At 35.4% G+C, this 27,560-nt stretch overlaps 1 protein-coding gene across 3 annotated transcripts in view; it reads left to right on the top strand.

Annotated features, from left to right (window-relative positions):
* Positions 1-27,560, top strand: part of LOC126741743 (aquaporin AQPAe.a) — a 247,416-nt gene that overhangs the window by 168,117 nt on the left and 51,739 nt on the right. For all 3 annotated transcript variants that reach the window (XM_050448290.1, XM_050448289.1, XM_050448288.1), the window contains exon 3: positions 26,826-26,969. In XM_050448290.1, coding sequence (XP_050304247.1) covers positions 26,826-26,969 — 144 coding nt within the window. The remainder of the gene's footprint in view (positions 1-26,825; positions 26,970-27,560) is intronic.

The following is a 27,560-nucleotide window of genomic DNA, read 5'->3' as shown; positions in this document are numbered from 1 at the left end:
GAATGAGCCAGAATTTCCTGGATGGTCCCAGAACTCACTTACCAACAATAACACAATTTAATAATAATAAAAAAAGAGAGTTAAGCTTAAGTCACTAAGATCGGTAGAGTGAAACACACACTTAATAGTACAATTTATTAAAAGTTATTTGATAGTCTGCCCCGGTGTTTGACAGTAGTAGCTTTAGTGGGATCTTCTCAAGAGGCTCCTGACAGCTTCTGTGAGGGACGACAATGACAATAAAAAAACTGCACGTTGTACAAAAAAAAAGCTGACATAAGGACACTTACCTCTGGCATATTTGCCTAATAAATCCCGCAAGGCGGTTATCCACAGGGCTATAAAGATTCACAAGAAGCAACAAAATAAAAGCCCTGTGGAAATGTGGCAACCAGAAGAAAAGTTAGTCCTGCCACGCGGTCGAAGAAATGCCATTGTCAACCACTCTCAAAGATGCTTGTAATGTCTTACTCCCAGAAATGTCAAAATAAAGCCGCATTCACAATGACTTGAGATAAACTGTTGCTAAACCAACGGAATATAACACTGCGATAAATGAAATAAAATTTAAAGTAAATTAAGTTACAGTCAACCAACACCCACACTGTAAAAAATATAAACCAATAAAATAATGAAGCTAAGTGACCCAATACTTAATATTAATTATCAAGAATTAAAGTTATTCGCAACCAGAATAATTAAATCAAAAATGACACGTGACAACATCGTAAACTTGTTCAGCTCATGGAGGGTCACAATGTCGGACCACAGATACCTTCTACTTAAGCTTAAAAAGCGTGCATAATACGATAACTCAGCCTGCAGTAATACGAGTAATACTGATTGAGACGACTTTCTGGAGGAACTAGTCACCTATCCACTTAGAGTTTTTACTAACGGTAAAAATATCTAGCGGAACAAGAGCACATAAAAACATCATGGCACTATGCTTCAAGCTCACCTCCGACTAGGATGCGTTCCACACAGTTTAAAAGCAGTAAAAAAAGGTATTGAGAAACCTCAAAAGATAGTCCTGAAAGCGGTTCTGCGAGGATGTTAAAAAACACATTTTTCGCGGCATGCCTGGGCAAGGTACCGTCCAAGGACTCTGGTGCTAAAATGGGTTCGCTATCACTCCCAGATGGCAGCTTTAGAACTAATAAACGGGAGACCTTAAAGGTTATACTACGCACACACTTTCCAGGCTAGTCATTCCTCGATTTTCCTTGCAGCGCTCGGGCTCCGACTTGTATGATATTGCTAAAAGAATAATCACCTACGAAGGGGTGAGATGGGGTAACCAAATCATTTCTCCTTCAAATCTTCGGTCATGGATGGGTCCATGCCTCCTGCAAAATCAAATAGATGTATTACACAACATTTCGTCAAGCTTTTCAGGACTCTCCTTGCTCAGAGCTGTATCGCCAGGCTATGGCGAGAGGTGAAAGTAGTCTTTACCCTTTAACTAGAAATAAATTATTACGCATACCTCAAATCGTACCGACCAATCAGTCTTTCATTTGTGAGTGCAGTGTAAATATGATACATATATTATTTTTATGCAGCTCTATCCTTGAATAACAATAAATACCTAAATAATAACACATTTTTTTCCTAAAAGAGAGCACCTTAGGTGGAAAGGTGGAGGATGTACAAGTAAATTTAAACGTCTGGGTGCGTTCCGAGATGTTAAGAGGCGTTTGGCAATAATCGTTTTGCCCAAATAGGCACGCTGTTATAATGCAAGCCTCAATGATGAAGGCCCTAAATATAGGGGACAAATGGTACCTCTCTAAGGGTCTAAGGATCAACCGCAAAAAACCAAAGCTCCTACTATTCATAAGGAGACGTAACTTTAGCAGATCGTCAGTTGTGTCTCTAAGAAGCATGCAGTTGGAATACTCTAGGACTGTTCGGTTTTTAAAAATCACATTAGATTCTAAACTCTTCTGCTATGATCATGCGAACATCAGGATAAAATGGGTTACTTTCACACTTTAGTGCTACAGAAGTGCTTTAGTTAGCATGTGGGATCTGCTCCCTAAGATCTGTAAGTAGATGTACGCATCTAGTATCGCAGCTCTTCTCACTTACGGGGATATCGTTTGGTGACTCTGTACAAAGAAAGCAGAAATTTAACTGGATACATTCCAATGTTTTTCATTTCTAAGCATAATAGGTTCCATGCAAACGGCCCCAACTAGAGCTCTTGAGATTCTGTTGAGCCATCCACTCCTGGACCTTGTGGTGCAATTCGAGGCAATAAGGACCGAGCATAGGCTATATGTTCTTTGTGAACTATGGGCTGGTAAGACTGATCATGCAAAAATCTGGTCACAGGCCGTAAAAGAATGTCCTCTTCTTCTAATGGGCAGCGACTATATGGCACTTAAGACATTGTATAGTAAGGGTTTTGTAACCCATATTCCAGGATCCCAGGAAAAGAGAAGTGAAAGGACTTCAATGCGCCTTTATTGCTAAACAAGGGAACCACCTGACACACAGATAGCTTCAGAACAAGCAACAGAGCAGGGGCATGATTCTGTAGTGGGACCCGACATACCAGAAGGGCATATTTGCTGGGGAAGCACCCTACTGTCTTCCAGGCTAAAGTCTTTGCTGTATTGGAATGCGGTCAGAATATATTGAATTACGGATACTGCAATACTGTCATATCCCTGCTCGGATAGAAGGGCCGCCATTAAGGCTTTTACCGCTGAAAAGGTGAGCTCCAAGCTTGTACTGAAGTGCATAAAAGTCCTGGAGGAACTGATAAAGGTGGGCTGCAGGGTGCAGTTTGTCTTGGCCATTGAGGTTAAGCGAGAAACAAGAAAGCGGACCCCCTTGCTAAATTGGGATCTGTGAAACGGCCGCCAGGCCTCCGACCCATAATCGGTATAGCCAAATGTGTAGCTGTTGTAACGATGAAGAGTCTCCTGGATAAGTGAACCCTCCAAAAATAAAGGGAAGAACCTGGCATAAGGCAGATGAAGATATACATAGATGGGTCTTCTGCCTAACTCACCAGAAAACTACTGCGCTTAAAGAGATGTAATATTCGGCTAATCACAGATTTTTTAACCGGACATTGGCATCTAAATCTTCACACCATAAGTATTGCGAACAACCCGAAATGCCGGTGATGTTGAGAGGAGGATGAAACTGCAGACCACGTAATCGAAGAATGTTTTCACACGCGGGTGCAAATATCTGCGTAACACCTACAGTTTACCCTGCAACCTTAAGTTCTTTAAAGTATAGTGCTGCATTGGTTTTTTCCCAAGCTGTTGGCCTTTTGTAAGCCCCGGTGAATACGAACCCGATGCGTACATTAACACATCTATGCACATAATAAATATGCATATTTGGGCAGATGATAGTCCAAGAGCGATACAGCGTACCAACTTTCAGAGGAGGTTTTCTAATAAATTTGTGGGCGGGATTAATCGGGGCTCAACTTATTGGTCCGATAAAGTTTCCCAACCGTCTTACCTCGGAAAACTATTTAAATATGCTGGAATATAATCTTGGGCAGCTTTTGGAAGACGTTCCTCTTAATATACAACAGAATTTAATATTTCAGCACGACAGAGCGCCTGCTCATTTTGGTCGTAATGTTCGTCCGTGGATGGATATCCATTTTGCTGAAAGGTTAGCTTCTTTGATCTCCAGATCTAACTTACAACAGTAGATTACTATTTATGGGGTAATTTAAACGAATTGGTATATGCTGTAGAAATTAATACCGGTAAAGAATTAATTCAGAGGATTAATTGGGCGGTTAGTGAGATAAGGGAAAATCCATTTTCTATTTTAAGGGCTACTCGCGCAATAAGACGTAAAGCAAGATTATGTCTCCAACAAAATGGCAACCACTTCAAGCATTTGCTATAATTTGTTTTATTTTGTTTGTTTGTTTGGTATTTTCAGTTATTTTTTCTTAGCTAATAAGTTAATTATTTTAATTTTTCTCAATTATTTAAATATTATTTACACTTTTGTAATAAAATTTTAAGCAAAGAAAATGGCTTTTGCTTTTAGTATTTGTAATAGCCTTATGTCATGTTTTTACCTGATGATTTGTAACATACCTTTTAATTTTATTAAACGTGATCAAAAACACTTTACGAGTGTAGGTTGCAAAACATTTATGTCTGATTATTTCAAAAACGGGAGCTTCTATCAAAATAAGACAAGAGCACCTTTTTTAATTAAAAATATTGATTCTTTTCGATTTTTTTAACAAAAATATTAGAAAGTAGCTAGAAAAAAAGTTTTGACATTTTTAACCTTGCTGACCCCTAATTTTAATAGACCCTGTATACATTTTAGCATAAAATATTATAAAATCAGTTAGTAATAATAACAGTAGGATACGATAAAAGTTTCGAAAAATAACGACCAGGCGTTTCGAAAATATTAACAAAAAACCATCTTCAATAGGAATTATAAAACATCTTGTAATATGAAGTTTTTGTCTAATTTTTAGACAAAGTATATAAAAAATAGGGGTGCAGTAGGAAGTCATGATCTGTTGTGCTCTGATGGATCCATTATGCCTATTGGAAAAGTTAGTGAGACGCTCTGGTATTTAAAGATTTTCAACATATTTGTTAAACTAGATGACATGGTCTTCGGTTTCTTTCTAGTCCCACTTCTGATGATACTTCGGGTGGTCTACAATACCTAAGGTTATATTATGTGCCAATGCCCAGTTATATGCCAAACCAGTCACAAACTGAATTTCAAGTCTGTTCCAGAGCCACCTTAGTAAAGTCACTAACCAACATCTAACTTTTAATGTCACACTAATACGATGGTATATAGGAACAAACAAGCCCGACATGCTCAACATGTACAAGAAAGTGGGGGAAACTGCTAAGATATATACTAGAAAAACTACTAATATGCTGGTTGATAATAGAGGCGGACTAATCATTGACAAACATGAAGTACCTAAAGCCAGGAGTCAATACATAGCTGAACTATTTGGTGACAACAGATTAAATCAACCAGATACCACTGATAGCATGAAAGAACCAGAAATTTTAAACTCCAAAGTACTATAATAACATACACTCTGCAAAATCTAAAAAAGCTATCGGACCAGATAATATTGCAGTAGAACTTTTGAAACATCGGGATCTTAGTTAAACTATAGTTGTATATTAAATATTATAATAAAGTGTTATAATGACTAAGTTTTATGAGCCATACACTAAAGGTAGGTATTTCTTTTTATTATTCATAGACGAATATGCAACAAATGTGAAAGTGATCTGAGCAAAGCCCAGTTTGGTTTTCGAAATGCTCTTGGTACCCGGGAAGCAATGTTTGCCTCAAATGTACTTCTTCAAAAGTGTCACGATTAGCGTTATCAAATGACCCTAGTATTGCAGGCTTAAAGTCATCCTTCCATTCCTTTCTTTTAACAATATTGGTTAAAAGATTTTAGTTTAGCATGGCTAGCGTTACCGGTACTTAGATGTTTGTTTTCTTCATGCAGGTCACCAAACTAGATAGACAAAGATAGCTCCGTATATGAGAAGAGGTCTAACGATAATGGAGTAGACCCAATGAAGGATCTTGTGAGAAAGATCCGATCTACAACTGAAGGTAGTTCTATTAAACCAAAACGCGCATTTCACAGTTCCTTACCTAGAAACCGCAGTGTAACGAGTTATTTTATTTTACGCCTCCCATCGATACGTGAGGTGTCAAACCTTAATTTCGTTGTGAAAAGTAGAAGCTCCGCTTTCTTTCGGTTAATCCGTAGTCCCTCTGAGAGGCACTACCGATCTACAATATGCAGAGCATTATGGGATCATATCGGGTAACAACGTCCTGCTTCTGCCAAAGAATTACTAGATATTTAGGGCGTTACATATTAAAAACTAGGTTATAAAACTTTAGCTCTAAATGTTAAAGATTTTAAAGATAAAACTTAAATGGAATATGTAAATAGAGCTATAATGGACATTCACCCCAATATAGAAAACTGATCTCACAGAGTAACAACCATGCGCCGTACGCGTACCAAATGTCAGGATGAAATAAATTTGTATGTGGAGGATTGTAATGTATAATTTGAAAAAAAACTAACTTGAGCACCTCCCGAACTATAGTCGGCCTATACTTCGGAAAAGTACATTGAAGATGTTTTTGACTTTCTTATATTGAGTTTCAGGACATTGCTTTCACCCCAGTTTTCAAAAAATACCCTATCATATTGTTTCATAAAGATCGTTAGGAAACTTACGATATTTTCAGATTGAACAAAAAATTTCAGGACATAAGCCTTAAATAGGTGCAAAAGTAGTTACGTGAAAGTTAACTTTTATTAATATTAATAAAAAAATATTTATTATAGCTAATTTATTAATTTGCTCAATTTCAAAATTTCAAGTTGTGATTACAAACTAATGTATATTTGTCAATGTTTCTACGTGATCATAACATATAAAACATACGCTTTTACTACTTGCCGTTTTATGTAATTTGTCCTTATATCTCGACATGATCAATCTTTTGATAAAATTAAACTATCTAGGCAACAAAATTTTCTCACAGAAAATTAGAGGTGCCCGAGCATGTTACTATCAATGAAACTGGTTCGACATTTTAAAGCAATTAAATCGCTCGTATTACTCACAGATCAATTAAAGAACATTCGGTCAATAATAGTCGTTATTTGGGCCAAAAAATTTATTGGCCGGGCTTGTAAATCTAAGTCGTTGTATAGTATATATGAGATATAAATAATCAGCAAGTTTCATTCAAACGTCATTCGAAACCGTATTAAGATAAAATGTAACCGGATTTTTGCATAAACGATTGCCCCATTTACATGTTCTTGTTGTGTATCGATAAAATGTGCGACGCTTAGATGACAAATTATATAGGCGCAGGTATAGAAATTCAAATTTACCTTATTGTATTAAAGTAGGGTTTGTTAAGCTGTATGTTAATATTAATGACTTATGGCAATGGCTTATTTAAAGAACAATTTTTGCAAAAAAGCATGTACATTTTATTATTGCAGCATACAAACCGAGCACAAATGATAATGTGTGGAATTTATTTGCTGATCATACCAACATCCTATAACTTAATTTGGACCCTCTCTTACTTCGTCAGTAAATAACTTTTATAAATGATCGATTTGCATTAAATCCTGATAAAATTGAGATTTCTCTTAGATGTAATCTACATAATATATCAATCGGTAAAAGTGTAATTGAGTGTTTCATTGACTGCAAACTCCTTGGACTGTATATGGATGATAAGCTTAAGTTATTTTTTCAAATTTAGTCTCAGTTTAATAAAATGCATTCCGGTTGCTATGCTGTATGGCTTTCGAAATTTAAAGTTCTGTTCTGCGATGTGCAAATATATTTCTTCTTATTCTTTTTAGCACTACAATCCTTAGTGGGTCTTGACTTAGTCTTGATAAGTGGCTGCGTTACCGATTTGTCTCCATCAGTCTTTCATTTCTCTGTTCCTGTATCTGAGCATCGGCCTCCTCACCAATCTTTTCCTTGCTGGATTTTCCTCCGATGCATCTTGATCAACCGATGCTCTTGTACATCTTATCTCGAGCCCATACGATATGATTTTACTATATCCGGCCTTCGGCAGAGGTGCTGGAGTTCTGCGTTTGACCATATGCGATGGCTCTGTGTTGGATTTTTAACAGGCTAAATTATTTTTCTCAGGGTTTTCCTTTCAGTCCGCTTTAGTAGCATCTCATTGTGTATTGGGAATCCACGTCTCACAGCCATAGCAGTAGATCGGTTTAGTTACAGTTTAATACACCCTCAGTTTTGACACTCTCGAGCTGTGTTGAGAGCAAACTTATTTACTTTGTAGTAACGGATTCAGATTTATGCTATATGCTTGCATTTTGGGGGAGTGATACAATTATTTAATTTGCAGATTATTTACTCCCAGTCATTCCTTTACAAAATTTTACAGAGAAGTGTCTGTTGAAATAGTGTTGATCAATCATTTTATCTGATGATATGATAGATCGACTTGACTTCTTGATTTTCCTCTATTTTCTAGCTCACAGCTTTAATTTTTGGCCATATTTGATCCTGTATTGAACCGTCTATATATCTGCTCATGTGAAGATGATGTGAATCAGTAGTAAATCCAGCGACACTTTTATTGCCAATATAGGACTTGTTTTCGTGGCTCGATGATGCACAAGCGCTTAGACTTTCTGCAGTTTCGTGAGTCATACTACGATTTTATACTCACTAACATAAGCAGTGTTAGACCTGGAAGAGATAATTTCTTCAACTTAATTTTTTTTGGTAATGAGGTAGTCACATCTAGAATATCTTTGGCGACCCCGCAACTAAATACTTTCCTGTATACGTCTATGCACCGACAAGATCAGATGAACGATGTCTGGTTACGGCACTTTTTTTCAAGCAACTCGAACTTTGTGGATTAGCTATGCTAGAGTCTGTGGCAAATAGTGCAAGAAGGTTAGTTTCCACTCTATCAAATTCCACAAAGGTTTGATGGGATTTAAATCTGGTAAACTGGGCGGTCAAGTTAAAACTGCTTCTTAAAGATAGTCGTATGGTGACGTGCGTTGTCTTGCTGAAAAAGAATGTATGAAAGGCCCTCTAGATAAGTTAGTAAAGCGGTTTATAAGACATTATCAATATAACGTGCAGCAGCCATAGTCTTGAACAAAGAGAAGTGATGATCGCCTATCATAGGCACTAGCCTCCAAGCCATTATTCAGTCTTATGTAAATGCCCCTCAACGCAAATCCAATGTCACTCCGTTCTTCCTGGTGCCATCTTACCTTTATACAGCCATCATACTTATTTAGACAGAAGTACCATTCGTCGCTGAAGATGAAATTATAACATTCTGCTTTTCAATGTTGCCGTTCTCTACTCCAGTTCACAAGTGGACTAACCGTGTATGGCACGAAAAAAGTCCAAAAGATCGAATGCGACGATAAAATGTACGCATAGTCACAGGTCTACCTTCTTCACAAAACCATTGGTCAACGATCTGACTCGTAGGAGCAAAACGGTCTCGTAGGTCTAAAGCGCGAATCTTGATGCTCAGTGGTACTCGTTGGTGACCAGTTGGCCTTCTTCGTGTTCCTTTATCTTCTGCTATACACATCCGACAAACACACTTTACCGTCATTGCAGTACAATTACCACGGTGGCCAATTTTGCGATAGGACAAACCAACATCTCGATAGACAAAATAATTCTGCCCCTGTCAAAATAGCTAAAATGTTAATAATTTTGACGTCTTCGAACTCGAGGTATTTTTATATGCTTAACACTAGTAAAAGGACAAGCAATAATTTAAAATATCAGTAAAATCCTTCTTCACAAAAACTAAGAGATAAAATTTTAAGAATCCTAAACAAAAACAAAGATAAAACGTTCTCGTTGTTACCATAACATGCTTTAATTATAGTCATTATGTTGCCGAAAAATCAACTTGTAAAAATAATTCCTATTTCTCATGACAGTGAGTAAATTTAGCTGCAGAATCATTTTGAGATTAAACCTCAATTTTTGGTAGAAGATTTTCGGCATCTGCTTAGAGTGTATTGATTATTAACACCACTTGTCACAAATGTTAGGGGTATCCTGTATTTTTGCGGAAACATAATTACTTAGAACATTATCCCTTATATAACCATTTTTCTAGAGGTTTCATTAAGCTCATAAGTGTGTGATTTTACGGGTTGGTCTGTACTTCTGCCTTTTTTTGGAAAGTACACTATAGAAACTTTCTGCTATACAGGGTGTCTCCTTTTTCATAGGGACAGTATTGCTATCTCCTATACTATAAAAGATACGAGGGCGGTTAAATTAGAAAAAAGTTGCGGCATTTTATTCTGATTAAAAAAGTGTATTTAGATTTTTTATGCGACGTTTCGTTTTTTAGATATCATCATCAATTTTTTTTTTAAATACGGACCTGGACTTTTTATTTTATATTTAAAAAGAATTTTTATTTTCCTTTTTAACAATGTATAACTTAAATGTCTGTCTCGACGTTTCGGTATAAAAATAGCAGTTTTCAAGCTTTTTTCTTTAATACGGACCTGATTAGTATTTACAAAATTAAAAAACGGCAGATTTGGGTTGAGTTGGGTTAGCTGCTAATATTATTCACTAACATCAATTGCGGCTGATATTTTTTTATGTGGTTAGGAAAAAAATTACGATATGTGATTTGTTCCATATTAATATTCGATAACGAAAATCTATTTTCAAAGCTGCATGGAGAGCCACCTTTAATGAAAATGGAACCGTGCTTGCCGAATGGTTCAAACTTTATAACAATGTCAGATTTATTACGGCTGTGACTTATTTAGGTAGGCCATGAAAACAAAAATATGTCGTAGAGTCGTAGCTACGACAACAATTATTATTATTAATTACAACAAAATTATTAAATTATTACTTTGATATTTTAACGTTTTGCCGTAAGTTAGTTTCTTAAATTAGTTTAAAAGCTTTGGTTGTTTCCTTAGCAATTTCCTAGTTCAATATTAACAAAATAAATACAAGTTGTAAAATGGTACGGTATAGTGATAGTGAAAAAAAGGACATGTACGATGTTTTTATAAGATGTTATCGAAAGGTTGATGATGCAGTAAGGGAGTATGCTAGATTATATCCAAACAGAACTGCTCCAGCGCGAAAAACTTTTTATTTGGTTTCAAGAAACCTCACCGAATTTGGATGTGTATCAAAAAAACGCGGAAAATACTGTGCCAAGAATACACATAACGATGTTACTGTTTTAGCTCAAATTCATTTTTATTCGGAGTCTTCATTAAGAATTATAGGTTTTGAATGTGGGATACATCCTTCATGACTACAAGTTCCAACCGGTTCAGAAACTGCATCCAGGTGATTCAGAACGCAGACTTGTTTTCTGCCGTTGGTATCAAGAGATGTTAAATGCAGACCCGATGTTCTCTACGACCATTTTATGGACCGACGAAACTACATTCACTAATAGTGGCATGTTTAACCGAAAAAATAAGCATTTCTATGCGCATAATAACCCGAATTTAGTAGAAGAAACTATAAGCCTCAAAATTGATTTAGTCTTAATATGTGGTGCGGAATCATCGGTAATAGGCTAATAGGTCCCAAAATTATTGATGGAAATTTAAATGGTGAAAGGTACGTTAACCTATTGACGGAAGTTATGGATGAAATTCCATTGGAAATATTAAGAAGTATTCGGTGGTTTATGCAGGATGGCTGTGCCGGTCACAATTCCGCTGTTGCCCGAGATTTTCTCGACACACATTTCCCTAATTGCTGGGTAGGAACAAACGGTCCTGTAAAGTGGCCTCCTCGTTCCCCATGCCTTATAATCCTCTGGATTACTTTTTATGGGGATTTTTAAAAAATAAAGTCAATAACAGTGAAATAAATAATATGGAGGTGTTAACACATCGGGTCACTGCTGCAGTTAGAGATTTAAAGCCCGAATACTTAACCCGCTCAATAGAGAATTTATAAATTAAGGACCGTAAAATGCATTGAACATAATGGGGGTCACTTCGAAAATTTTTTGTAAATAGTGTAAATGTTATTTGTAAAAAACTGCTTAATTTCTTCTCAGAACTAAAAAAATACTTTATAAGCAAGAAAAACAGCAACTTTTCTTGCCTAATGTATGTAAAGAGAATGTTGTTTCTTTAGTTAAATCGTATTGTTTTGTTATTTTTTTGGTTAATACAAGTTTGTCATTTGTTTGTAAAGTAAATAAAATATTTCTTATTAAAAGTATAAGATTCTATTTTATTTACACATTTATTATTCCCCTTCTAAATCTAAAGCAAGTACTCGTAAATTAAAAGAACCATACCAAATTTTCGAATTTCTTTTTTTTACCCACAAAAAAAAAGGTACTGTAGTTTTAAAATTTTATGTTTGATATTGAAGATAAATAGGTAAATATGCATTCAAAAGGTATTTTAATTTTGTAAATACTAATCAGGCCCGTATTAAAGAAAAAAGCTTGAAAACTGCTATTTTTATACCGAAACGTCGAGACAGACATTTAAGTTATACATTGTTGAAAAGGAAAATAAAAATTCTTTTTAAATATAAAATAAAAAATGCAGGTCCGTATTTAAAAAAAAAAGTTGATTCTAAAAGTATATCTAAAAAAACGAAACGTCGCATAAAAAATCTAAATACACTTTTTTAATCAGAATAAAATGCCGCAACTTTTTTCTAATTTAACCGCCCTCGTATCTTTTATAGTATAGGAGATAGCAATACTGTCCCTCTGAAAAAGGAGACACCCTATATAGGAGGGATGTAGGCCCATGTTATTAATGCTTTAAAGATTTTACAGTCTGACGATAAAATAGCTTTAACTTTTTTGGAGCGTTATTTGGACCTGTCAATTTGAATGGTTGCAATTTATTCAGCGCCTAGTAGGTAGTCCTATTTTTCGTTATTTCATTGGCTTTTTTAAATCAAAGTTTAATTATCCTTCTTTGTCTTTAAAGGACCTCTGATTGGTAGGTAGCTCTCTCTTATGGTAAAGCTTATTTTTACTTTGAGTTAGACTAGTTTGTTGAAGCATAACATATATTATAGAGCTATTAAGCCTATCAGTACTGTTTTGTTCATTCGGGCTTTCTTTGGGCGAGAAGAGTTCTGAATGTAAAGCTCCTTACTTAGCCTCTTTGTTCCTGAATCGTATTTAAAAATTTATAATTTATAACCTGTAATCTATACAGCTAAAGAAAACTTGCTCTTGGCGATTCTGTTAAGAAGATCAAGGCACGTTTATCTTCATTATCCTGAATTAATTCACTTCTAAACACAGGCCTCTTCCATTTCCTTCCATGTTGACCTGTTTTGTGCTTGGAGCATCCAGTTCTTTCCCGCTCCTCCCTTTATGTCATCTCGCCATTTTAGCATGGGTCTACCGCTGCTTCTCTTTGTTCTTCGTGATCCCCACTGTATAATGATTTCCGTCCATTTCTCATCATTTTGCGCAACATGTCCTGCCCAACGCCACTTGTTTTTTGCAGTTTATTCTAAGACACTTTGGTTATTGTCCTGAGATCCTCGGTTCTTTGTCTATTTCTTAAGCTAATTCCCAGAATCTCACGCTCCATCGCACGTTGACAAGCCCGTAGTTGCTGGGAACCTTTCTTTGTTATGGTGACACTAAGCTTCACAATAGCTTTGTTTGCGGTAACAGTTCTGAACGCATTCCGGATCAGCCAGGAACTCTTCATCCTTCAAGGATATGCGCATGCGTGATTCATAACCGGTTCGGAATTCATTTTAACCGCGAACGATCCACGAACTAGAATAGGTTATGTTTTTCGACTGTTTTGTTTAGGAAGGAGTTTTTTTTTCTTTACACAGTAAAGATTTGTTGTAAAGACACTGTAATAATAATAACAATAATAATAATAATAATAATAAGCTTTATTTCCAACAGGTTACATATAGCCAGTTACAGGAGACTCAATTAAATATATAAATGTACAAGTACGAATGCATGAACTGTATTAGATTCATGCAACTAAACTATAAAAGAATTGCTATATAATAAAAAAAAGTAGTGAGTTTGAGAAAATAAATAATAAAAAATCAGCACTAAATTAGGATAAGAATCAAGAATTAATTTAAATCAAAAAAGCAGAAAAAAAAATTAGTAAATAAATGTATTCAAACTAAAAACTAAATAACTAAAAACTAAATAACCTAGCCCCCCCCCACCGACCATACGCAGGTAACTCAAAATAAGTGCCAAATTGTCATAGTGAATGTCACAAGAATCAGCAATAGTGTTAAAGTTTTGACACATAAAGTGAATAGGACTCTGGTACAGAATGTTGGACCTGGCTGTGTCCAAGTTAAAAGCTGGACACTATCTAGATCCTGGGCGTGGTATATGAAAGCAAATCCTTTGCAAAAGGGATGGGCAGTCAATTTTATGGTTAAGTAAATTCCACAAGAATTTCACCGAATGCATTTCTCTTCTCTTTGCAAGTGACCGTTCAGTATATCTAGAGAGCAGCAGGTTATGGTCAAAACCGCTTGGAGGATAGACTCCATCATCCTTAAATGTCAAACATTTAAGGAATCGCCGTTGGACTGATTCTAATAGGTGAATGTGCTGGTTGTAAATGGGAGACTGAATGAGGGAGCTGTAGTCCAGCCTGGATCTAACAAATGCATAGTAGAGAGTTTTGGCAGTGGCAGTGTTCGAAAAAAGTTTGCAATTTCTAATAATAAAGCCCAGCATGCGAGTAGCTCTAGAAACAGTATCTTTGATGTGAAGGTTAAAAGAAAACTTTTGGTCAAAGGTGACTCCAAGATCCTTAAAACAGGTAGACCTTGCCAGAGACTCTCCATTAACTGAGTAATTAAAGACAACTGGACTTTTGATTCGAAAGTAGGCCACATTACACTTGGAAACATTAAGGTTAAGCCGGTTCAAAGTGCACCAATGATGTACAGTATGAGGGTGGAGATCAACTCATTAGCGAAAACGTTAAAGAGAAGGGGGCCCAAGTTAGAGCCCTGAGAAACTTCAGAGGTGGGTGAAAAACAAGCAGATCTAAAGCCTTCGACCACTACAAACTGAAAGCGGTCAACTAGATAGGAGTTAAGGAGCTTTATCAAGCGATCGGAGAATCCAAACTGGCGTTCAAGCTTATTTATAAGGATGAAGTGGTCAATCTGATCAAAAGCCTTTTGAAAGTCTGTGTAGATAACATCGATTTGACCTCTATCATTAAGTGCTTCGCACACAAACTGAGAGAAGAATGCTAGGTTTGTAGTACATGAGCGGCCAGAAACAAAGCCATGTTGATCGTTGGCCAGCTTGGACTTAATCTTGGGAAAAATTAATTTTTAAAGAGCCAACTCGAATAACTTTGAGAAATTGCACAGAATGGATATAGGGCGGTAATTCTCTATTGTTCCACCATCGCCCTTTTTAAAGATAGGGCAAACTTTGGCTTACTTCCGGATATTAGGAAAAATACCTGTGTTAAGGATTAGATTAAAAATGTGGAGCAGAGGGTCTGTAAGTGCAACAGAGCAGTCCTTAACTTAAAAACTAGGAATTAGATCTGGGCCAGAGGTCATTTTGCTTTTGAGACACTTGCTCGCCATTATAATGTCGGTAGCCGAGAGCGCGACGACGTCTATGCAAGTTAAGGGAGGTTTAGAGACGACAGGATGATCGCTGGGAAGTGAGTTCGTGTATACACTCCTGAAATAATCTCCAAAAGCGGACACAATGCTGTCAGGCGTATTATATGATTGGTTAGAAAGCTTCATTGAGCCGGGGATTTGAGACTGATTACGTTTGCTTCGAATAAAAGAGCAAAATTCACTCCGATCGGAGGTTATTTTGTTCTTATTACTATGAATGTACATTTTGTAGGCTTGTGCAGTTAGAGCTTTAATTATCTTGCGCAGAGATCTAAATATCTCAAGATGATGATTAGACTTGGAAATTTAAAAATTACGAAATGCTCTTTCCTTTTTATATATATTACGAATTATGTCCCCCGAAAACCAGGGAGGGAAACGTCTTTAAAGTTTTACCTTGAAGTGTACCGTTCTAGCGAAAGTGTTGTTCAGTATATCATAAAAAACATCACATGCAGAGTTCACGTCCTGCTGCACCATGACAGGCGACCAATCAGTATCTAGCAGCAGCTGATACAAAAGCGGAAAGTTAGCCTTTCTAAAATTAAATTCCTTTATTTCAGCTTTATTAAAGAGTAGGTTATTGAGAGAGATAAGGCCTGCATGGAATTCAAATGACAGAGAAGGATGGTAGGTATCCTCCGGGACAAGAGATGCACCGCTGTTAAGTACAGAGATATTAAAACTTGCAAATATTAAATCCAAACGCCGAAGATTGTTATTTACCACGTTATTGAATTGCTTATAGTTTAGGAAATCAAAAAAAATGGCTTAGAAGTTGACGTTTACTATTGGGAGATACCGAGTGTTCAATATAAGTGGGGACATTAAAGTCTCCCAGGATAATCACATGTTCAGAATAGATTACATTAACCATGGAAAAGGCTTCGAGAAAGCGTTCTAATTGCACGAAGTCGATGGAAGGAGGAACGTACAATACAAGAATATACAGAATGAAATGATTAAATTTGACTCTACATCCTACCAGGTCGATTTCCGGTATTTCTTGGCTGATTGTAGAGAGGTCGACGGCTTCCGAGGAGAGGTGGTTCTGAATCCCCAGTAGAACACCACCACTTCTTGAAGCAGCAACAAGGTCAGTTCTTCTGTCAGAACGGTACATTACGTATGAGTTGGGAAGGATTTTACCATCAAGTATATTATTTTGGAGCCAAGTTTCTGTGATGGAGATAATATCATAGCCAGAAGTAGACGCAACACTAAAGAAGGTATTTTTCTTGGAGCGCAGGCCGCGGGTGTTCTGGTAATAGCAAAAAACTAGATTTTTTAAGGAATAGGAGGAGGGGGAGGTGGTTGCCCTTGGTTTTTTGCCGCTATTAAGTGAATACCATTGCTATACTTACTGAAGACGTTATCCTCACCACGGTCCCTGCGCAGCCTTAGTTCTTCCTTGACTTTATTAAGGTGTTCCAACTGAGCTGGGGTAAGGTCAGACTCAATGTATATCTTTCTTCCTGAGAACTTACTCCTTTTCTTCAGTAGGAATCCGACATCTCCATGGTTCACCAGTGTGATCTTAACTGGTCTGCAGCCATTACAGTTGGGTTTTCCAAATCTAGACGCCTTGGATATAGGAATATTACGGCCACACACATCGTTAAGCAGAGTAGAGATGTCTGCTGTGAAAGTCGGATCTTCAGACGACTCGGACTTTAGGTTAAAAAGCATTAAATTGTAGTTACGTTTTTGCCTCTCCATAATTTCCTGCAACACAACATTACTAGCCTCGGCGTTTGATTGAGTAAATGGTGGTTGTTGAGACTTGCTATTGGAAGCCCATGGCATCTTAGATGAGGTAACCTCCACCTGTAATGCATCCAACTATGTCCTGACCCTTTCAAGTTCATCCAGTACAACAGGCAGTTTAGATATTTCAGTCTTCAGCACTCCAACATCCCTTTCAAGTACTCCTACACGATCGATCAGTCTCAGCAGCTGCTTGACGCTGCCTAAGCACTCTTTACAGTAGAATCACTCACTGCCCTGATTTCAGTAGCACTTAAATCACTGCATTTTTGACAGACCATGCTTCTACAATGGTCGCAAGGGTAACCAAAAACTTCCTCATTTCTTTTAGGTTCTCTGCAAGTAACTGCAGTCATACATTTAGTGCAAGAGCCAGACATTGCGATATCAGTACCCTCGCCCAGCTCTACTCACACCACTAAGGCAAGTGGAAAATGCCACTTGATCATGGGAGGAAAAACTGTGTCGATATACACATATAAATTAGTAACTTACTTAACACTACTTAAGGTTTAATGTGCAGAGAAAAATAAAAATTAAAAATTATTTGGTTAGATCCACTCTTGATAAATTTAATAAATTTTAATGGAGTTATTTTTTCTGAGCCTCTTTCCTATTCTTTATGTTATGGGATTGCAGCAAATCGATCGACCTCCAGTTCATTCGTCAGTACTGGATAATTCGAAAATGTTGAAAATACAGGTTATCATCAAATTGTGGGACAATGTTTTCAAAATATTCAGCATTTTTGGGAACTTCGCTAATTTCTGAGAGTTTCGACAAGTCTTCATACTTATATGATCAGACATGGTAATTTTATCATGGACAACTAATCTAAAATAAAATCGATTCAATTAAAGCAGAAATTGCCATTTAAGCAACATAAAACTAATAAAAAACAGAAGGACAAGCAATTATTTGTAACAGTAACTATTATTAGTTTTAAATTTAAAAACGATATAAAATAAGCACTACTTATCAGAAAATAAACACAAAAAGAGTAAACAGGCGACATACATCAAATGTCATTAAAAATCTACTGCGCAAGTCTAGAACTCAAAATTCTAATGAGAGTCCAAGGATCGATTGAAGTTACAGATTGATCCCGAACAAGTAAAAAAACATCCGCGTGTGGCAGGATTTTAAACTATAAGTTCAGGACTGGTTACCGCGAACGCTCTTTTTAACAATGCGCATGCGAAGTAATTATGAACTTGTCCAGGACTGTCACCGCGAACTAAGCTAATATAACTGGTTTCAGAATAATTAGTAATTTTGGTTTTTTGAGGATATATGCGAGTTTTCCAAATGCTGCCCATGCCAAACTGATTCTCCTTCTTATCTCAGTTGTTTGGTTGTTTTTGGCTAGCGTGATTATATGTCCCAGATATATATATTCTTCCACTACCTAAAGTGTGTAGTTATCGCTATTGACATTGATTTTATTGTTCTTTGAGCTCATGAGGTTCGTTTTTTGGAGTTTCAATTCTAGTCCTACCTTTTATGACTCTTTCCTTGGGTCGCATACCATCGTGCTATGCTAAGTTTATGCTAAGTTTATGCTGGTCGGTGCTCATGATCACAATGTCGTCGGCGAATCGGAGATAACTCGAAAATCTTCCGTCTATGTTGACTCCCTTTTGTTGCTATGATAAGTTCTTACACACGTCCTAATGCCAAGGTAAATAATTTTGGAGAAATTGATTTGCCTTGTCTTACCCCTCTTCCTATGGAGATCTTCTCGGTTGTTATATGCCACCCGAGTTTCCAAACCTTTAGCGTTTAATCAGTTTAGTTTTATCTGACCTCAGAAGAGTTTCCACGCGTTATTTTTATCGATTTTCTAGTTTAAAGACTTCCATAAGGGTGATCATCATTAACGTTTTCTACCTTACTTGAAGCACTTACCGATTCTCCAAGTTTAACATAAATCCTAATGTTCCAAATTCTCATAAACAAAACACTATTTCACTAATTATAGCCAGAAAAATCAAGTAGTTGACAGAAGGCGTTGAAACTCGCATTGAGCAATAAGACTAAAGAGCACTAATCCACTTGTTTTGTCAAACACAACAGCTATGCATTGCCAAATCATTTGCAGTGTTGCCAGTCTCATTACTATGTGTTCGTGCACCAATAAATAATCTTGGAATTGGTGTGTTTCGACTAAGAAAGTAAATATAATTTAAAAAGTAACCGAAAATTTGATTTTTTTTTTAAGTTTAAGTTGTAAAATGAAGAATGTCTCTTATTTGAAGTACAGTTACTACTATCCTAGTTTTAAAAAGTTATTTTACTTTTAATTATGATATATAGCAGTACAATAATTTATTTTCACAAATTTAGCCTAGTGCTATTCTTACTTCTAACCTTTAAAAAAATATTAAAATAAAAAATGAGGACAAAGCAATTAAAATTTATTGAAATTAGTTATTTAGTTAAATGCCTATCTTACATTGTGAAAGAATTTGAAAAAAGTAATGATTTTCTTTAAATACCTGTCGAGAGGAATAAGAGAAGATTTTTAAGACGTTGGTATTTTTGTACGATTTTCACGAATTGATATATTCCAATTTGGTTTGATAAAATAATAGCTTAGTTTCATAATCAGTGAAAGAATGTTCGTTCTCGATCATGTTCTGGAATGAGTAGGGAGCCATCTAAGAGTTGTACTTTAAAACATATGTTAACGTCACTGAAGAGGTTAACCATTCTGACAAAAATAATGTATCCCGTTTTTCTTTTTATACTGTGGCGCAATCTAATAGTCATTCTTTAAAATATGAATTAAAGTACTTGAAGCTTAACGGATAATATGAAGGTGAAACATATTCAAACATAAAATTATCGTACAAGAAGTATACTAATTACATTTAATATGTTTAAAAATCAAACCTCTTTACATTATTTTAAAGATTAAAAGTTCGTTAAATCTATAATTTTGGAATTAAAAAGTACCCATAGGCAAAGAAAATAATAGTAAACTATATAAACTAATTCGTTAGTATAATTATCTTTGCCATAGGGGTTTCAGTTTATTTAACTCTATTTGTTTCTTTAAACATATATACTTAAATAGGAATTTGAATCTGACATAATCTGATAAAAAACTCAGGTGCGTAAAATGTCGCATATCAGATCAATAAATCACTCAATCAGACCTTGACTTGTGTGCATTGTTTTAGAAAAGTAAAGAGTCAACACAACGTGGCATTATTACATTTATTTAAATTTTGTTTAAGCCTAGATGACTGATATGCCATAAAATGTTCGGCTGGTTCTGATTTATTGCTTTTTAAAAAATTACTAACCTGCCCTAATTTACGTAATAATTTATGTTATAAAATATATTACAATTTAATAAAAATCTATTTTCGTTTAGTAAGTTAAAGAACGGATACAAAGGGAACTGAGGAAAGTCCAATTAACATATTATTTATTAAAGAAGGTCACAAAATTTGAATTTGAAAAGGTTTTTGTTTACAAGCTCATTTTTTGAGAATTCTTGATTGTTTAGCGACTATACATTAATCTGTTAATGTGCCTCTTTAATGAAGACTTGGGCTTATTAAAGAAAGTAATGTTTGGATTAAAATTTATTTTAATCTCAAGAATCTGATAACGAAAGTGGTGAAAGATATCTTACTTGAACTTTACTAGAAATATATTTAATATTACTGATAAATTGTAATCTCTGAAAATGGTAGTGGTACAGCTACATATGTTTATCATCGGGTCTTTAAGTCAAATATTTGTTCTTTCTTTAAGCAGATTTCCAGTGTGGTCATAATCCCTAAATTTATAACATTTATAAATTGGTAAATGATACTGAAATTGTATAATAATTAAAACCTGTGAGCGTCATTTAAATAATTGTATAATTTTAATACGTTAAATAAATTCAAAATAGCCCAAAATATTCAAAATAAATCATAGAAATAGAATAAACACCTGGTAAAACAACTGGGCGCTTGGGTGACTCCAAAGTAGAGATGGTGACGTGTAGACCTGAAATAATAAAAGTAACCTGAGCACACTTATTCCCGTAAAATTAATTAATAAAAAAAAATAATCAAAACTCATTAATATAAAAAATATGAATTAATATGTTTTAAACTTGCTCAGTGATTTTACTTTTATGATAACCATTTAATTCATGTTCACCAACATTTAACCACTTTACTTTTTTATCCCAAAATTCATTATTCACCAATTTATTACTTTTATCCGATTGTTAAATGTCCCAGTAACGACAACGTACTGATATTGAATGATATACAATTGTTCAATATGCCAAAACGTGAGAACTACATTACTCACAAACCGTAGCCAAAATGCTACCAAAAACATTATCATAAAACATGAGATTGAGACAGCAATCTCCGATCTAGACCACCTGACGATAACACACTTTGTACTGAGGGGTGCAATGGACACCAAAACGCGAGAGTCCTCTCCAAATACAAAGCCTTGTTAAATACAACGAGCTGTGCAATGGTCCCAGACCAGCTCAGTATCTTAACAAGAAACAATAAACAATCGTCACAACAACACAAGCAAGACAAACAACAATCGGTCGTTAAAATATTTCATTAATCACATTTTTAATTAAAAAGGTAAAATATCGGTGTAATCAATAAGATAGAAATAAGCATACTCTGTGATAGCACTCACCCTTTCTTGTAGTAAAACACTACACCAAAATAACACCGCAATAACATTTTCATATGTCGCTTTTCGAGTGAGACGACGTGACCCCATCATATCAACTACTATGTAGCGATCATTTGGTAGTACTGTTTTTTTGACCATTGGACCGTCATATGGTGCAGATAGTTTCTTGCTCGTTCCTGTGGCCGGTTGATTTTTCATAATCAGGACTAAGTCACCAACTTTATATCTCTTCGGACGCTTTCTTTTCTTATCAAAATATTTCTTTTGTTGTTCTTGAGATGAGGCTATCTTTTCAGCAGCTTCTCTTCTTATTTCTAACAAATTATTAATAACATCCGGAATTTATTGAACTTCATCAAGTAAAATACTGTCACTAGATCCTCTTGGTGAATATCCAAATAAAAGTTGACTGGCTGTTTTTCCTGTTGATTTATTTACTACATTATTTATTGCAAATTGAATTTTCTTAACGTTATCATCCCAAGTCTTTTCTTCTAAGGTGGAAGAAAGAAGAGCCCCTAATATGGTTCTATTTAGCCTTTCCACTTGTCCGTTGGCACGTGTAGTTGCAACAGCATTGAGTACAAGTTTTATATTATTTTGTAAGCAGACATTTTTGAAATGATAAGCAGTAAAACAACTTCCTCGATCAGTAATTAATAACTTAGGAGATTCATAGGTTGCACAAATATTCTTGAGGTATTCAATAACATATTTTGTTTTAGTGGATTTGACAGGTTGTAAAAAGCAGAATTTCGTAAAAGCATCAATGCCAACAATCAGATACACATTTGATTTTTTACTTTTAGGAAAAGGTCCTAGATGATCAATATGAAACATATTAAATGGATGACAATCTTTTCGAATTGGATAAAGAAATCCTTCCTTTCTCCCAGAATTACGTTTGTTATACAAACATCGAATGAACCAATAACATCTCAGAATGTGCAAACCAAATTACAGAGACGATCTTGGCAGGAATGGAAGCTTATATTCCTTTTTCTACTAAATGCAGATCAAACAACAAGCAATGGTTCAACCTAAATTGCAAAAAGGCAGTAAACACTAAAAACGCAGCATATCGCAAATGGCGTCAACATCCTTCCACCGAAAATTGGAGAAACTTTTTAACCTCCAGAAATAGCTGCAAGCGAATTATTGATGAATGCAAAGAGAGTCACAACAACAGGATCAAAAACAAATTGCTAAACTGCCCAAATTGAACAAGATCTTTCTGGTCGGTATCGAAAGCCGTTATCAAGGATTTGCTAAGTCGGCCTTGCCACCCCTAACAGCAGATGATGGTTCTATCGCGGTAACAGCAAGGGAAAAAGCCAACTTACTGGGTAAACTCTTCGCGTCCAATTCTACTGTGCACTCGCAAGGCAAAACACCGCCATATTTGCCAAGGGTGAATTCATCGATGGGAGAAATTTCGTTTCCCCAACGAATTATAAATAAAATTCTTAAAAGCGTAGACACAAACAAAGCTTCTGGACCCGATGGAATTCCAGCCCTAGTATTAAAACGTTGTGCAGACGAATTGACTTCTCCCTTATGTAGACTGTTCACGGCATCGTACAAACAGGGCTCATTTCCAACAAGCTGTAAAACTGCTCAAGTGCAAGCTGTACCCAAAAAGGGTAAGAAGACGATGCCGTCCAATTACCGCCCGATTGCACTAGTTCCAGTTATATCGAAGATTATGGAGAAAGCAGTCAACCAACAACTGTTAAGATATCTGGAATCATCTGGACTAATCAGCGATCATCAATACGGCTTCCGAAAGCTTAGATCCACCGGCGATCTTCTGGCTTACGTCACACACTTGTGGAGGTCTCAATAAAACTTGTTTTATTTCATTAATCTTAGAATCGGTAAGTTGTCCAGAGAGCACGCAATCCGCTTGTTCGATATGGAATATATTTAACGTATTTGGTGATTGTTCAGTAGAAGAAGAATTACGACTCAGAGCGTCCACGTGTCGTGTTTCATTCGGTTGCCTGGTCTATATTTAACATCAAAACGGAATTCTTGAAGTTGAAGCCTCCATCGTACAATTCTTGGAATAATTTGTTTCTTTTCACTACTTGCCTTTAAAAAATTACAATCTGTAACCACAGTGAAATCAACTCCTAGAAGATAGGTTCTAAATTTCTTTAAACTTTCAACAACTGCCAAAGTTTCCAACTCGTAAGAATGATAATTCTGCTCTGCCCCTATGGTTTGTCTACTATAATAAGCTACTGGATGAAAACGTTCGTCTGGATGTAATTGTAAAAGAATTCCGGCTAAACCTGACATACTCGCATCGGTGTGAACTTCGGTAGGTAAAGTTGGATCAAACAATGTTAAAATTGGTCTTTTAATTAATTCTGATTATAATTTTCTAAAAGCGTTCGTCTCATGTTCACCCCAATTCCATTTAACAGATTTCTTCGTTAATGTGGTTAACGGCTTTGCCATTATAGCATAATCTTTTACAAAGTGCCTAAATTACCCTGTCAGCCCTATAAATTGTCGCACTTGGTGCACAGATGTTGGGGGTTGAAATTGTTCGACGGCCTTAATCTTTTCTTTACCTGGGCGTACTTCACTTTGACCCACTTCGAAACCCAAAAATGAAACTGAACTCATTAAAAACGAACATTTTTTTAGATTTAGTGTTAAGCCTTCGGCGCGAAATATATGTAGGATATTTTCTAAACTGTGAAGTGCTTGATCTATTGTGCTATTATGTAAAAGAATATCGTTTCAATAAATGGCAGCGTAACTAGCAGCAGGTTTTAGTATTTGGTTCATAAATCGCTGAAAATTTCGGGGTGAATTCGTTAAGCCAAATGGCATTCGGTTAAACTCGTATTGTTCGGAAGGCGTAACAAATGAAGTGTAACGTTTGGAATTTTCTGCAACTGGGATTTGATGGTAACCTGCTTTGATATCTAAACTGGTAAAGTATACACCACCTTGTAACCTATCAAGCTGATCACTATCTACAACATCTCCCCTAACAGATGTTTCCGCTTTACGAGAATTGGAATTGCTCTTAAAATATTCTTCCATCATGTTAGTGAATCGATTAAAATCATTATTTTGATTTTTACCCTATCCACTACCAGTACTACTACCTACGTTATTCAAGTCATCAGACAATGAAAGATCACGTGCTCGTTTACGACTCACGTTAACCAAAAAAAAGGATGTAAATGTATGCGGTATTTAAAAATCTTTAAAAAGAAAAAAAAAGAACAAAATAAATACTCGTAATATTCATAACAATGCAACACAAACAAAATATTATTATTATTATTATTTATTTATTTTTTTCTTTAAACCATATATGTCTACCAACACCATCAAACCTTAGAGTCACGCCCGGTGTTCATTTGCTCTTTATCCCACTTCTGAAAAATTCTATAATAATTAAAACCTGTGAGCGTCATTTAAATAATTGTATAATTTTAATACGTTAAATAAATTCAAAATAGTCCAAAATAATCAAAATAAATCATAGAAATAGAATAAACACCTGGTAAAACAACTGGGCGCTTGGGTGACTCCAAAGTAGAGATGGTGACGTGTAGACCTGAAATAATAAAAGTAACCTGAGCACACTTATTCCCGTAAAATTAATTAATAAAAAAAAATAATCAAAACTCATTAATATGAAAAATATGAATTAATATGTTTTAAACTTGCTCAGTGATTTTACTTTTACGATAACTATTTAATTCATGTTCACCAACATTTAACCACTTTACTTTATATCCCAAAATTCATTATTCACCAATTTATTACTTTTATCCGATTGTTAAATGTCCCAGTAACGACAACGTACTGATATTGAATGATATACAATTGTTCAATATGCCAAAACGTGAGAACTACATTACTCACAAACCGTAGCCAAAATGCTACCAAAAACATTATCATAAAACATGAGATTGAGACAGCAATCTCCGATCTAGACCACCTGACGATAACACACTTTGTACTGAGGGGTGCAATGGACACCAAAACGCGAGAGTCCTCTCCAAATACAAAGCCTTGTTAAATACAACGAGCTGTGCAATGGTCCCAGACCAGCTCAGTATCTTAACAAGAAACAATAAACAATCGTCACAACAACACAAGCAAGACAAACAACAATCGGTCATTAAAATATTTCATTAATCACATTTTTAAATAAAAAGGTAAAATATCGGTGTAATCAATAAGATAGAAATAAGCATACTCTGTGATAACACTCACCCTTTCTTGTAGTAAAACACTACACCGAACCAACACAGCTTATTTCACGTCGCAACACCCTTTATTGTTTTTATTAAATAACTTCACTCTTTAGTGACCAAAACTCAAATGAATTTTATAAACCAAATATTTATCTCACTCTTTTATCGAAACCCATAAAAATAATTCCCGAGGGGAAACGCTAAGTGTAAACCGTATTTGGTTACTTACGGTGCCGCTGAGCTAACTTTAGTTTTGTAAATATCCTGGACCTCTTTTCGGTCAGACCGATAAATTTCATCTTAATGACTAAGAAAAATATTTCAATTCTTTAGAAAATAAACAGGGTCTTACAATTGAATATATTAATATTGAAAATAATTTATGTAACAATTTTAAATAATTATTCTGCTAAATAGCTCTATGGTAGTTCCGTAACATTATTGCATTTAATCTCTTCCCCAAAACCTTATTTATCTGCTATAATGAATTCGCGACAGCACAGCACAGCAGAATACAGTAGAAGAAATGAAGGAAGTGTTACATAAAGTAATAGAAATGTTAAATAAGGAAGTGTAGATAATGTTTTGGAGGCAATTATGGGGGATCTGCCATAACCATGCTACTTTGAACGATCTATTTAGGGCATTTAAATGTACAATGTAGAATTTTACTCCATAAGCTCAACTGCAATCCTACTTAAGTGTTTGAAGCACGAATTTTGTGTTTTTTGAAAATATAGTTTTTATTTCACAAATTATAGTCATCGGATATAAGCATATTACACTATTTTAAAAAAATACTATTTGCAATAATTATATATACAAGAATAGACTATTTTACAGGACATATGTAATCTACTATTTTATTTAACCTTATCCAAACTGTGTTTAGTCAAACTATGTTACCAAAAGCTAAACCAAACTTCTTTATTTTTAGGTTATTGGTCACATTAGTGGATGTCACATTAATCCCGCTGTCACAATCAGCTTATTCGTCACCGGTGATATAAATTTAATTAGATCTCTGCTATATATTTTGGTTCAATGTATAGGAGCTATCGCTGGGGCAGCACTATTACACGTAAGTATTTTTTGTTAAATAGCCATAAGTAATACTAAAAACAGAACTCGGCCAGAGTAAAGTTACTAAGACAGATATAACACTAGAAATACTAAACGATTTAATTAGAACAACGGTCACAAATACTTCAATATCCAAAATCCTCCATAAACAGGCTCTACGTACAAATAAAAAAAGGAGAAGGAAGAATACAGAAGCTAAAACAAAAACATGCAAAAGAAATAGAACATTTACATACTTACCTTAAATAAGTCAATCACCCAAGTACTATATCCTTGATAGACAACCATTTTACAAACAAAACAAAAATTACATGAAAAGGTTACAAGGGCTATTTTAGAAACCTATAGACGACCGGAGACGAAAATAGTTGCACGAATATATGCAAACGCTCTTTGCAGCTCAGATGTTATTGTCGATTTATCCACAGAATACTTACCTGAGGCATTCCTATTGCTGGAATTAGAGGAACTATCCAAATACATTTTCAAACAAGATTCTCCAATTAAGCGGTGTCGATTGTGCAATGATAAAACAGAATATATTCAGCACCTGACATTAAGCTGCTCTTGCAACCCTTCAGCGATTAGC

This window comes from Anthonomus grandis, chromosome 10 (genome assembly GCF_022605725.1).
Source record: "Anthonomus grandis grandis chromosome 10, icAntGran1.3, whole genome shotgun sequence".
Taxonomy (NCBI): domain Eukaryota; kingdom Metazoa; phylum Arthropoda; class Insecta; order Coleoptera; family Curculionidae; genus Anthonomus; species Anthonomus grandis.
Note: the sequence above shows the minus strand (reverse complement) of the source record. Positions and strands in the feature narration are given on the sequence as shown.